This window comes from Ursus arctos, unplaced genomic scaffold (genome assembly GCF_023065955.2).
Source record: "Ursus arctos isolate Adak ecotype North America unplaced genomic scaffold, UrsArc2.0 scaffold_2, whole genome shotgun sequence".
Taxonomy (NCBI): Eukaryota; Metazoa; Chordata; class Mammalia; order Carnivora; family Ursidae; genus Ursus; species Ursus arctos.
Genome location: NW_026622874.1, coordinates 22,647,185 through 22,661,847, shown reverse-complemented (window position 1 = coordinate 22,661,847; position 14,663 = coordinate 22,647,185). Strand labels below are relative to the sequence as shown.

At 37.7% G+C, this 14,663-nt stretch overlaps 1 protein-coding gene across 4 annotated transcripts in view; it reads left to right on the top strand.

Moving 5' to 3' along the window:
• Positions 1 to 5,397: 5,397 nt before the first annotated feature.
• The window catches only part of TSEN15 (tRNA splicing endonuclease subunit 15), a 63,540-nt gene continuing 54,274 nt past the window's right edge, over positions 5,398 to 14,663 (top strand). For 2 of the 4 annotated variants that reach the window (XR_003318904.4, XM_044387872.3), the window contains exons 1-3: positions 5,398 to 5,610; positions 7,809 to 7,890; positions 8,157 to 8,292. Coding sequence is in view for 3 of the 4 variants with exons in the window: in XM_044387872.3 (XP_044243807.1) it covers positions 5,485 to 5,610; positions 7,809 to 7,890; positions 8,157 to 8,292 (344 nt within the window). In the remaining variant the exon portion in view is untranslated. The remainder of the gene's footprint in view (positions 5,611 to 7,808; positions 7,891 to 8,156; positions 8,293 to 14,663) is intronic. The other 2 variants (XM_057315161.1, XM_026509212.4) reach the window with 2 other exon arrangements.

The following is a 14,663-nucleotide window of genomic DNA, read 5'->3' as shown; positions in this document are numbered from 1 at the left end:
CTGCCTTTGAACTCAGGACTGCAGCATCAACTGTTCCCTGGGTATGAAGCCTGCCAGCCCGCCCTTCGACTTTTGGATTTGCCAGCCCCCACAGTTGCATGAGCCAGCTCCTTAATATCAAGCTCTCTCTCTCTCTCTCTCTGAGCGTGTGTGTGTGTGTGTGTACGTGTGTGTACACACACACACACATCCTATTGATTCTGCTCCTCTGGATAACCGTGGTTGATACACTTCCTAAATACGTATTAGTGTTGCCTAGCTTTGATTTTTTTCCCAATTACTATACAATTTGCTACTTAACGTATGCAATAATGGCTTTTAGTGTATTTACAGAGTTATGCAACATCACCATAATCAATTTTAGAACATCTTCATCACCCCAAAAAGAAATCTCATATTTATTAGTAGTCAATCCCCATTTCCTAGCCCTAGGAACACTTAACCCTAGCCCTAGGGAACAGCTAATCTACTCTCTCCCTATAGATTTGCCTATTCCAGACATTTCATGTAAATGGAATTATACAACATGTGGTCCTTCGTGACTGTCTTCTATCCCTTAGCATAATGTTTTCAAGTTCTATCCATGTTGTAACACACATATCCAGTACTTCATTCCTTTTTATTGCTGAATGATATTCCATTGTATGGACAAACTACATTTTATTTATACATTCATCAAATAATGGACCTTTGGGCTGTTTCTATTTTGGGCTATCATGAATAATGCTGCTGTGACTGTCCATGTACAAGTTGCATTTAAATTTTACGTATATCAAATCACATCTTACGTATTATTCTGTGACTAATATTTTTGACTGTACATTAGGTTTTTTGAGATTCATCCAAGTTGTTGATTGAAGCTAGGGTTCATTATTTTGACATAGTAATATGTGAAATGATTGTATGATAATAGATGTACCTATTCTACTGTTGATAGATATTTGGGTTGTCTTCGTTTTTTCTGTTCCAACCAATATGTCCATAAATATTCTTGTACATGTCTCCTGGTCCACAGAAGATAATTTTTTTTGCTATAACCTTCTGGGAGAAATCTACTTGATATCATGGTATAGTACAAATATATATCTGAGACAGTGTTCCTAAAGCAATACTTAGTAACAGTTATTCTAACCACATGCACTGCACACTGATACTTTCTCTTCTATTTTAAGTAACTCATTTTTTTTTTAAAGATTTATTTATTTATTTATTTATTTGACAGAGACAGCCAGCGAGAGAGGGAACACAGCAGGGGGAGTGGGAGAGGAAGAAGCAGGCTCCCAGCGGAGGAGCCCGATGTGGGACTCGATCCCGGAACGGCGATCCCGGAACGCCAGGATCACGCCCTGAGCCGAAGGCAGACGCTTTAACGACTGCGCTACCCAGGAGCCCCCTAAGTAACTCATTTTTAAAAACTGGGCCCAAGTCACTCAATTTATTTCACAACCTCTAAGGATCCTAGCCCTCCATTTGAAAAATACTACTTTAGGCTACGTACGAGGGCATAGGATTACCAAGTCATGGCATTTGTGCATCTTTCCTTTGCTCTACTTTTCGGCTAACTCTTGGCATTTGTTACCAATCTCATGGGTATTTTATGGTATCTTCTTGTCTCAATTTACATTTTCTCCTTCTACCAACGTGGTTGAGTACCAATTCATGTTTGCTAGCCGTTTATATCCTTTTTAAAATTTATTCCCATTTTTTCTATAGACTGTTTTGTTTCATTTCTTAATTGATTTTTAGGAGTTCTTTATATATTCTGGATGTGAATCCTTTCTTTCACTTATGTGTCACAGATGCCTTCTCCAAGTCGATGGCTTTTTTTGCCACACTATCTTTGTGTCAGAAATTCTTAATTGAAATACAGTCAAATGTAACAAACCTTTTTCATATAGTTGGTATTTTTTTGTTGTTGTTTTACTTAGGAAATCCTTTTCTATCTTGGAGGTCATAAAAATTCTTTTACATTTTCTCCTAAAATCTTTACTTATTTGGATTTCGCTTTAAGCCTTTAAGATATCTGGAATTGATTGTGTTTATAGTGAAATTAGGAATATAGTGCAATTAGGAATCCCCTATTATATATATATATATATATATATATATATATATATATATATATATATATATATACATATATATATATATGTATGTATGTATAAAATTTCTTCAACTCCTCCCCACATCCACATCATCTCTGTCCATATTTGTATGACTCTGTATTTGGTTCCATTGGTTTATCTATCACATATCTGTACCAACATCACATACTCTTAATTATAGGTCTTTATAAAAGTTCCCTCTGCTTGTTCATCAGAAGGGTCTTCGTTATTATTGGCCCTTTTATGCTCACATTTCAGAATCAGCTTATCAGATATACGGGAAATCCCTGTTGGGATTGTGATTAGAGTTGCTAGAATTTATAGATCAATTTGGGGGGAATTACCATCTTTACAATACTGAATCTTTCTCTCCAGCAGCATAATACGTCTGTCCATTTATTTAGGTCTTCTCTAATGATTTCAATAACATTTATAATCTAAAAAGTGTTGCTCCTCTTTATCCTTGGTACCTTATTTTTGTTGTTGTTTTTTTCCAAATGGAAGCAGTATTTTAAAAATAAAAATACTATATCCTGATTTTGTAAGTGAGGGGTTTAGATTGTACTCATAAATTTATGAGAAATTGGAGATAATACTTTGGATTACTCTAAATTCTTTTCTTTATAGTAGAGGTCCCTCATATATGCTCATACACATGAATGGTAAAATATCATAACATTCTAAATATTTTACTAAAGGTATAAACATCTCACATATTCTCAAATTACAGAGAATGGGAAATTGTATGCTTTACATGCAAAAGAGGGAACAAAATAAATATGAGCATTCTTACAACCAATGTATTAAAAGTTGATCCAGAATGCTAGCCTCCATTTTTCAGCTTGAGATCGTTGTCTTATACGATGTTATGTAAAAAGCCTTTTCTTTTTAAAACACTGAAAATTCATATCACAATCCAGAGTTCATTTTTTCCCTTGAGACTCTAGTTGAATTAAAATGTCTCTGCCTCGACATTACAGGGTTTTTTAATAGGAATAAAATGGTCTGGCTTAGATATCAAAATGGGAAATCAGTAAAGCAAGTGCCAGATTGCATTGAATTTGATTGCATCCAGTATACTCAGGAGAATTTTATTTGTTGTTACTTACCTAGCTTTTTTCCTAAGCACTTAATTTCTCTAAAATAGTGAAATATTAAAGCATTTATAAAAGGAGAAATTCTTCAGTCCGTGAGAAGCTGAAACTCTAACCAGTTCTCTGGGGGATTTCACTCTAGATGGCCACAATACTCATTTTGATTCTATACTTTAAACACTAAGTTTAAGTTTTCCCAAATCCTTTGTTTTCTATCTTAGGCATTCCCAATCGCCAAGAATTATTTATGTCTTCATTGTTTGAAATGGAAGCCAAGATACAGTCTACTTTCAGTCTTGAACTCTTTGTACTGGACAATGACATTAAAAGTCAGACACATTTAATATTCATGCTTAAATGTATCATGCATTTTCTAAGGTATAGAACTTCATTTATTTGCCAAAGGGTAGCATTAGCCTGTTTCTTTCTTAGTCTATGGTTCTTTCTGCATCCTTCTGGATTCCTCAACTCCCTTTCTTCCTTAAGCTTAAGCTGAAAATCTTCCCCTGAAGATGTTTGAGCCTTGTTCACATAGCACCTAATTCCACTGGATCTCCTTACTGATTTATAAAATTTCCCCTATACTCATATTAGGAACAAACTGTTGTTAATGCTTCTATAAATACCATCATTGGAACTGATTGGGATCTTTAGAAGTCAGAGGGATTTATTTACTTCTAATTACTTGAATTAGTGTCGCTGTTCAGTGCTTCATGGAGCCTACTAATTTCAGTGTCATCTGCTTCTTTGGGGGTTAGCAGCTGCTTTGTGGAAATAAACTTTAATGGCCTCATTCAAATGAAATACATTCTGGGGCAGTTTACGAATCTTCATGTGTGGTTTTCCCTCACATTAGGAATAGATGCGCTTCTTTTGCCTGTATGGAAGGCACTGCTTTCTTTTTTCTTTTTCTTTTCTTCTTTCTTTCTTTCTTTCTTTCTTTCTTTCTTTCTTTCTTTTTCTTTCTCCTCCCACACTTCCTCCCTTTCTCTCTCTCTCTCTCTGATGCCTTCAAGCTTTTCATGTGGCTTTTAACAAGTTGACCTCAGTGTGGACTTCGCCATGTTTCTTTTGCTTGCTCTTCATGTAACATTTTGTACCTGCAAATTTCTCTTTCATCAAATTTGGGGCAATTTTTTATTTCTTCAATTTTTTTTCTGTCCCATTGTCCTTCTTTTCTCCTTCTGGTTTTCCATTTACATGTATGTTGGATTGTTTGATGTCATGCAGCAGGTCTCTGAGGTTCTGTCCATTTTTTAAAATGGTTTTTCTGTTTGTTGTTTACCTTGGATGATTTCTTGGAAGATTACTCTACCTTCAAGTTCACTTAATTTTTCCTCTGTAATTTCCATTTGGCTGTTAAATCCACCCAGTGAAGGTTGTTTTTTTTTTTTTTTATTTCTGAAATTTTAATTTTTCAGAATTTCCATTTGCTCTTTTTCCTTTTTCTCTTATGAGATTTTTGTCTCCTGAGGTTTTCATTTACTGAAAACATGTTTTGTTTTACTTTACTGAGGAAAGTTCTAATAGTTTAAAATCCTTATCTGTCAGTTTCAACATGTGATTCATCTCAGGGTCAGACTAAAAAAAAAATGTGACCCATTTTCTTGATATTTTGAATCATATCTAAGTTGTAGAGGTTCTGGATTCTATTGCATAAATGCTTCAAATGTTCTTCTCTGCCTCTCGGAAACTTCTCATCCTTGGTTTCCAGGTCACATGCTCACGAGGCTTTGCAACTTATTTTCTGACCGCTCATTCAGCAAATCGTGTTTACTCTTGCTCCTCTACTCCTGAAACGTGGGTCCCGCCTAAAAACATGGTTCTTGGCAGTCTGGTCTTTCTTCTCTTTCTTCTCTCCACTTTCTTCTACAGAGATCTCATCGACTTCCACACTTTAAAATTCACCTGACAGGGAACAGAACGAGGCTTTTCCTGTTATCAGGTTGAAGACCCAGGCACCTTCAGTATTTCCCACTTTCTCAACAGGGCTGCAAGTAGCATCTACGGGAGGAGAATTAAGGGCTTCGGGCCTAAGGGTACTCTTGAACTCTCCCCCTCTCCCCTTCTCTGCCCAGATTTGAATAAACTGGAAATGGGAGCGCGTTGGCTGAGGTTCTAGCTGCATCTGCCAGAGGGAGGAGCTCATCTCGCTTTCCTCGCGGTGTGTGCCTCCCTCCGCGCGCAGGCGGCGCGCGCCCGGGAAGCGGAACCCGGACGCGCGCGCCCCTGCTTCTGGCCGGGCGCGGGGCGCGGTGCACCACCCGCTCGCCGCCTTGCCCCGCATGGAGGAGCGCGGTGATTCCGAGCCCACCCCGGGCTGCAGCGGTCTGGGCCCGGGCGGCGTTCGCAGCGGCGGCGGCGCCCACCCATGGGCCCCGGAGGACGCCTGGATGGGCACCCACCCAAAGGTCAGCAGGCGCGAGAGGAGCAGGGCGCCCATCCGGGGCCCCTTCCCCGGGTGGAAGGCCGCCGCCGTCCCCTCGGCCCTTGCCTCCCTGCGGGGCCGGGTTGCAGAGTTTGCGCGCGAACCTCCCGGAAGGGAACCCGCGTGCACACTGCCCGTGGCGGGCAGGCTTGGTTTTGTTTGTTTAAAGGAGTTGAACTATTGTTCTGACCCCCTCTCATCCTCCCGCCCCAGACACACACCCACCCAAGCCTTTCCAGAGCAAGACGTTAAACCCAGCTCCTCTCCGGGCAGAGCCCAATAATAATCATTCCACCAATTTCTGAGTTTTGCTGTGTGGGGCCCCTTCTGAGGATGGTCTCATTTAATTCTCGCTGTAACCGAGTAACCACAGTACCCACAGCAAAAAACAGCTTGCGGGCCATGGATAGGTAGAAAGATCAAGGCTTAGGCACAGCCACGTTTGCACTTAGCCTTGAGCCCAGAGTGTGCGTTGTGATTTTGCTGAAGTGCGATTTCCTGATTTTTCTAATTTCTTGTAAAGTTTGCATAGATTCTTCCCCAAAGCAGAGCTGCTGAACATTTGGGTGTGGTGTGTTTTTTTGTTGTTTTGTTTTGTTTTGTTTTGTTTTGTTTTGTTTTGTTTTGTAAAGCAGCAAAGAGGTAGAGTACCTTTGCTTGCTTCTGCTTGGCAAATTGCTGCCTTGGACCAGTAACTTCCCAAGCAATGAATGGACAGTGAATGGAGATGGGTGTTTTGTAGGAATCTCAGAGACTGGTCTAGTTATTTTAGTACAATAGTCTTCTGCTGGGAAGCAGTATTTCATAGATCATTATCTAGAAACAGCCAAGAAAATGAAAGGAGTTAACCCCTTTTCATGTTCTCTCTTGATTTTATCCTCCTCCTCTATCCCCTTATTTCCTGTCAAGGTGAGAAAAAGAAACAGGGATATGTCATTCGGTGCCATAAAAAGAAGAACCATAACACTGTTAAGGAGCATGAACCCAAAAGTTCTGCCTGAGGCTTTGACTGCTCGAGTTTGAAAACTCTGTTAGATCACCAGCTTTGTAGTTTTTTGTTTTGGGAAGTTTTAAGATCTCATTGTTCTTCAGTTTCTTCATCTGTAAAATACAGTAATAATAGTACTTACCGTAGAGGGTTGTGACAGGATTAAATCAGTTAATATTTATAAAGCACTTGATATATAGTAAGCACTATATAATTTATAAAAAATATATAGTAATGAACATTAATTTCATTGTTTTATTTTCATGCTTAGAAATCCTCACTATTTCTTTATGGGTAAAATTCAGACTTTTAGCTTAGCTATCAAGACCTTGCAACCTGGTCTCCAATTACCAATTAATTTCAGTGTCATTTTCAAACATTTGAGATGTGAGGGGGACAACTAATAGTACCCCTGTTCTCCTGAACCTGTCCATACTGATGATGAAGCTAGTGGGAGAATACGACTGCAGGTCTGTACCCATGCAGGTCTGCTAATGCCTCACCTCTGCATTAGGCCTCCTTACCCAGTGAATCACTGGGATAGCTAGAAAACCTCAGGCTTCCCTTGCAGGGGTAGTCCACTGAAGAATGTTCTCCAGTGCTGACCAGCAAGTCTGAAAGAAGTTGGGAGCGGCATTTTAGCGGACTTTCTTCATAGGCAAACAGAGACCATGGAAATAGTGGCTCTCATTAACGTGCTGCAGCAGAAATCCTATTAAAAGATGTCTCTACTCCCAGTAGATAGATTTCTTTATAGGCCTTTGAATACATGTGGCCTATTCCCACCTATGCGTGATTACTCACACTGTTATCCTGTCTTCTCTATTTACTCAGATCATATCCACCCTTCAGGGCCCGATCTGTATCCGCCTCTGCCATGAAACACTCACCAACCAACCCATCCCAGTAGAGCTCCTCTGACTTGTGTCATGTTTTTGTTTTTTTTTTTCACACACTGGTTTTTAATTACTGTTATGGGTTATTTGCCTAACAATTGCAAGTGTGCGTGTGTTTGCCTTAAAAATTGCCAAGTATTTTTTAGAGACGGGGATCAGGTAATAACTGCTTTCTATCTCCCACTGTATCTAGAAGAGAGTCTTCTACTTTTTATATATATTTTATGAGTAGTTGATTGAGTGAAAGAAAATATTAAGAGATTCTTCCTTCTCTGACAATTACATTTTTATTTTCAGTATTTAGAAATGATGGAATTAGATATAGGAGATGCCAGCCAAGTTTATATAGCATTCTTGGTTTACCTGGACCTCATGGAGAGTAAGTTATTTTATTGTTTTATTGTTGGGGTTATGGCGGGGGCATGGGGAGTTGGGTTGGGATATGGCATTTAAACATTTTCTATTTTGTCAGTTTTGTAATTTCTTCATTTACATTGGGAATTACAGGGTAACAGAAAATACTAGAAAAGTAAAGAGAAGATAACATTATGGGTGATGTTTGCTCAGTGGAGTATTAGGTAGAATTTATAATTTTGTCTTTTACTTTTGATAAACATCATTGTCCGTTAAATGATGCACTTTCAGGTAAAAGTTGGCATGAAGTAAATTGTGTTGGATTACCAGACCTCCAGCTCATCTGCCTTGTCGGGACTGAGATAGAAGGAGAAGGATTACAGACCGTGGTGCCTACACCCATCAGTGCTTCCCTCAGCCATAACAGGTGGGCAGGTGATTTTGGTCTTTAACAGGTTAGTTCCTTTCCACTAGGAATCATTAAATTCGAGGTAGTAATATATTTTTAAAGGAATATAGGGTACAGGGATCCTAACTTTACTCTTGGTAATTTGAGGAATAAGTTAAATATGAGCATTTAACAAGTATTTAGCACTACTGTATTGTCAGTACTTTTTCAGGAAAGGAATATATATGATAGAAATACTATCATAAAGAGAACAGAAAATGTTTTCGTTCTTACAAGGAGGCAAGACCATTATACTTGAATTGTGAATTGTGAATTGATACAAATTATACCAATTATGTTTGTTGGTGAAGAGTGTGCTTAACTTGCAAATTGAAATCAAAGAAAGTGTCATGGGATCTTTTTAAAAAACCTTTGCTACACAGAATTGGATTAAACATATCTTTATTTCATGACATGTTCTCCAAATCAACCTCACAAAACAAAACTAGATTCTTGACGGTAACTTACATCTAACTGTGCGGGTCCCCTCCTTCTTTGCTTCCACTGTCCTGAGGTAACTCATCCTGAATCCCATACTCATTGGAAATTTTTAAATTTTAGATCTTTTTAACTTTATAAAGAGCATATAATCTTTTGACCTGACTTTATACACTCAGTATTATATTGTTGAGATTTATCCATTATGTATTCGGTTTTGGCTGCCATATCATATTCCATCGTATGATTGTACCCTAGTTTTCACATCTACTTTCCTGTCAGTGGAGATCTATCACCATACGTAGTTACAGAATTTGTTTTATGATGATGAGAACTTTTAAGATCTACTTTCTTAGTCACTTTCAAATATACAATACAGTGTTATTAACTGTAGTTGCCATGCTGTACTGTATGCCATTGCATTGCCATAATTTATTTATTTTATAACTGGAAGTTTGTGCCTTTTGACTCCTTTAACCCATTTGCCCACTCCCCACCCCCTGCTACAACCACATGGAACCATCAAGAGTATCATTCCTCTGCCTAAAGCCTTTCAGTGACACCATCTACACAGCAGCAACTTTTAGTGTTCTTTGTGGAAAGCCAGGACTCAGTAGACATGCTTCAGGGGCAGGGAACCGCCTACATGCACAGATGGTGCCTCGCACGAGAGGGCCTGTTCTAAGCGGGTCTGACATCCGGCTGGTGCTGCTCGCCACGACTTCGACCCTGGTGAAGAGACTTTTTTTGTATATCTCTAAATCACTCAAAGGTACTCTCAGAGCTAGCTGTAGCCCTATTCAAAGAGTCACCCATAAACTAATACCTTCTTTTTCTCACACAATATAACAATGTAACCTGTCCAAAAAGTTTCTGCATAATTAAGACAAACCACGAATGAGCACATTTTATATTTCTACTTCCCTGATTACAAATGATTTGAGCCATTTGAGTTCCTTTTCTGTGAATTGCCTGTTTCTGTCCATGTTTTTTTGTTAGCTTGTTTTTCCTTGAGTCACAGAAGTTATTTATATACTATGAATTAATCTTTGTCAGGGCTACAGCTAGCTGTAGCTGTATTTTGCCTTTGTAGACAATGTTATAGTATTTCAAAGTACATTCCTAAGTGTACTCTCATTTCATCAGCACTAAAATTCTGAATGGCTTATAGGCTTACTTCTTTTATGTAATTTCACATAAAATGTGAAAAAATGTATCTTTATTTATACTCTACTGTTTCCAAAAGATTATACAGGATTAAGTGAATTGCATCAAAGTCTCATAGTAGATAACAAAGTATCATGGCTATTAGAGTTCTGTTTCTTTCTTTCTATTTCTATTGGTGTTTTTAAATCTTTTTTTTATTGAAGTGTAGTTAACATACAGTATTATTGAAGTTTCAGGGGTACAACATAGTGATTCGAGTGTTATATACATTACAAAATGTTCACCACAATAAGTGTAGTTACCATGTGTCACCATACAAAGTAATTATGATATTGTTGACTATATTCTCTATGTTGTACTTTTCATCCCCCATAATTTATTTATTTTATTATCGGAAGTTTGTACCTTTAATCCCCTTCACCTATTTCGCCTTTCCCCCAACCCTCCTCTCTCTGGCAACCATCAGTTTCTTCTCTATTTATAAGTCTATTTCTGGGTTTATGTTTATTTGTTTGTTGTTTTGTTTTTTAGATTCCACATTTTAGTGAAATCATGGTATTTATCTTTTTCTGGCTTATTTCACTTAGCTTAATATCTTCTAGGATCACCCATATTGTTATGAATACCAAGATTTCATTCTTTTGCTGAGTAATGTTTCATCATATATATTTTATACATATATATAAATATGTGTATTTAAAAACATATGTTTATATATGTATATATGTGTGTGTGTGTGTATTTTAAAAGATTTTATTTATTTGAGAGAGAGAAAGAGAGAGCACGAGCAGGGGGAAAGGGCAGGGGTAGAGGGAAAAGCAGACTCCCTGCTGAGCAGGGAGCCCGATGCTGGGCTCGATGCCTGGACCCCAAGATCATGACCTGAGCCGAAGGCAGATGCTTAACCGACTGAGCCACCCAGGCGCCCCAGTTGTGCATTTTTTTTGTTAAGTCAGGCTTATTGAGGTAAAATTTATATACAGTAAAAAATCACTCATTTTACGGATACAGACATGTGAGTTTTTAGTAAGTGTGTAGTCATGGAACCAATACACAATTCCCCCAAAACTTCGCTCATGCTCCTCTGTCATCAATTCCTATAGTTTTGTCTTTTCCAGAGTGTCATATCAATAGAATCATAGGCTTTGTGTCATGCCTCTCTCCCTTAGCATGATGCTTTGGAGACTCTTCCGTGTTGTTGCATTTATCAGTAGTGTGCCCCTTTTCGTTGCTGAGTAGTATTCCATTGTGTGGATGTGCCACAGTGTGTTTAACCAATCACCAGTTGTTGGACATTTGGATTGTTTCTGGTTTTTGGCTTTTATGGGTGAAAGCTGTAAACATTCTCTTTAGGTTTTTGTGTAGACATATGCCTGCGATTCTCTTGAGTGAATGAATATTTAGGCACTGAATTACTAACTAGTTCATACGATAAATGTATTTTTAACTTTATAAGAAACTGCCAGACTATTTTCCAAAGCTGCTGTGCTATTTTCTGTGCCCACCAGCAAAGTATAGATGTTCTAGTTGCTCCACAGCTTAGCAACATTTTGGATGATCAGTTTATTTAATTTCAGCCATTCAGTTAAGTACATGGAGTTATCTCACTGTGGCTTTAAATTTGTATTTCCCTAATGACTAATGAGGTTGAGCAGCTTCTCATCTACCCGTTTGCCACCTGGACCTCTTCTTTGGTCAAGTATCAGTTCAAATCTATTGTTTATATTTTAAAGACTGTGTTGTGTTCTTAATAAATTGTAAGAGTTCTTTATGTGTTCTAGACACAATTCCTTTATCAAATATTCTTTTGAAAATAATTTCTTTCAGTCTATAACTTGTCTTAATGTCTTTGGAAGAACAGAAGTTTTTGATTGATGTTCAGTTTATCATTTTTTCTTTCACAGTTTGTAGTTTTGTGTTTTATGTAAGAAATGTGTGCTTAACCCACAGTCATAAAATTTGCTCCTATGTTTTCTTTTCAAAGTTGTACAGTTCTGGTTTTTACTTTTAGGTCTGTGATTAATTGGAGTTGAGTTTTATATATGGTGTGAGCAAAGAGGTTCAGGGCTCTTTTTCCTTTTTTTCTTTTTGCAAATGCATTCCAGTTGTTCCAGCGTAAATTAATTGCTGTGACACCTTGTTGAAAATCACTTGACCATGTGTGTACGTCTGTTTCTGAACGCTCTAGTCTATACTCTTGAACTGGGTGTCTGTCCTTTTGTCAGTGTCATACTATCTTGATTACTATAACTTTGTAGGAAGACTTGAAATCAGGTAGTGTAAGTCCTCCAACTTTGTTCTTTTTCAAAGTTTTTTTGGGGGGGCTATACTAAGTCCTTTTATTTTCCATATAAAATTTAAAATCAGCTCTATCTCTACAAATAGTTTGTAGAGTTATTTGTGTCTCACAAATTTTGCCTGTTAAAATTTTTTTTTGTTATAAGTCTCCATTAGTCTGTAGTAGAGATTGGCAAACCTTTTCCATAAAGCTCTGGATAGCAAAGATTTTTGGTTTTGCAGGCTTTTTGTCTCTATCATAACTCAGCTCTGCCATGTTAGTATGAAAGCAGCCATAGACAGTACATAAACATATGGGTGTGGCTATGTTCTTATAACTTTATTGATAAAAAATAGAGGGCATTTCAGATTTGGCTCACACACCGGTAGTTTACTAACCCTCGATGTATGGGTTCTGCCTCTTACAATTTTCCTGTTAAAGAACCTGGGCCATTTGACCTGCATCCTCTCCTGTAGTCTGGGTTTGCCAACCGCTCATTCACGGTGCATTGCAACGTGTTTCTCTCTCCTCTGCCTTTTCTGCAAATTGGCAGCTGGAACCAGAGGGTTGATAGATTTAATTTGATCACATTAGTAAGACCTTCATGTAGCTGGTGGTCTGTTCTTTGATCCATAGGCATATAATGTCTGGTTACCTCTCTCTGTGTATTCTTGGTAACCATTGATACTTAATGCCTAGCATTTACTGGTGGTTTTAACCTTTGTTACCGTTATTGTTCTGGCTTGTGATTCCAGTTCACTTCCCTTGGACTACAGCACAGTATTAGTATTATAGGCTTTGGTCATCTATTGTCCCCAGGACCTCTTACTGCTGACTTCCCCTTTGACTCTCACTCAGGAAAGCATGGTGGAATGTGAGTAGATGAGAATGATGATATATTATAGGGAATACTAATTTTATATTAAAACATAACCTTGCCAACTTTGGTACTTTATTGTTAGAAACGAATTACTTGTCACACACTGCAGCGTCTACTTGAATATAGCACTAGTGAATCACTGTCCTGTCCTGTGCTGCTTAGTGCCTTGATATATGGGCTGTGTGTGTGTGTGAATGCTCTGTTTCCCTCAAAAGCATTAAATAACATTGTTATTACTAGGGAATCTGGGTAGTATACAAAGAGTGAGAGCCAGAGGAGTTGGTAGTTTGCTGGTGGTGAAAGCTCATGTTGTTTACAAAAGACATACAGCATGTAAGGCATAAGAGCTGTCTTCTTTATTTAATCCTAAATTTTGGAGTCTGTTGTTTGTAAAACTGGACTAAACTGTATCATTTATGGAGGTAACTACAACTTAGCTATAAAATATTTCCCCGGTGATGACAATAAACAATCTCCCTGTATCTCTTAAAGTTACTTCAGTAGCTGTCTTGCTGCTTGACTACTGAGTGTCCAAGTAGCATATATATTTGCATGGCTTTTTTCCCCATTATTTATTTTATGGTGTGTATATATTTGCTGACTCCTTAAAAGGTAACAGTTCTAGGCAGCATGTAATGATTTATCTGTGTGAGTTTCTAAGAATGCCTCAACAGTTTTTGTATCCATTTCCCACATGTTTTTCCAGGCTTTGGACCTAATTTAATTTACATAGTTTCTGGCAAGTGTGCAGGGTGAATGTGTATTTGAATGGAAGTTAGTGAATGCATTACTCTGAGCAAAAAGTATGTTCTGTGACCAGTGATATCTGTAAAGCAGTTATACATAATATATGTTCATAGTTAAAACACTTTGACATATATTTCAAGTCTCAGAAGGTCTTGTGTCTAATAGTCCCTTGTGAAAATATTGATTTAATACTAATTGCTGATCTCCAGTGGGAGAATAGAATTGGTAAAGAGCCCATATATGACTATCTAGTAGGAAAATTATGCTGATGGAGTAGGAGGTTGTGTTTCTTGAAGGGAAGGACACATCTCCTTTTTCTCTCATCTAAAAACACTTCTTAAAGCTAATGTAAAATGATTTTTAGCTTACATTTTAAAATACTATATTAAGTTATATATTTATATGGAATATGCATATGGAAAGTACTCTAGATTATTTCTTACTAAAGTTAATCTAGGAATCCATGCAGCAAGTTCGGTAAATGACTGTAAATGTTATGAGTACACTTTCCCCAGACAGAGCAATGGTATAAAATTATATTAATAAATTCATTGAGGTCAAAGAGATCTGATGAATTTAAAGATGAGACAACCAGAGGAATCCTAACGAAAGCCAGAGGACTTTTTCAACGCAGGGTAGCAAATGATGTCAGATAGTTTGATTAGTTTCTTTTTGGCCATTGATATTTGTTGAATGCCCCTAAATGGGAGAAGTATATTATAACAAAGTTAGGATAATAGTATTACAGGTTTCTGTAATAGTATTATAGGTAGTTGTAAATAGGAAAATAAGTAACTCACACAAGGGCACATAGCAAATTAGGAGGAAAAATTTTTTCAT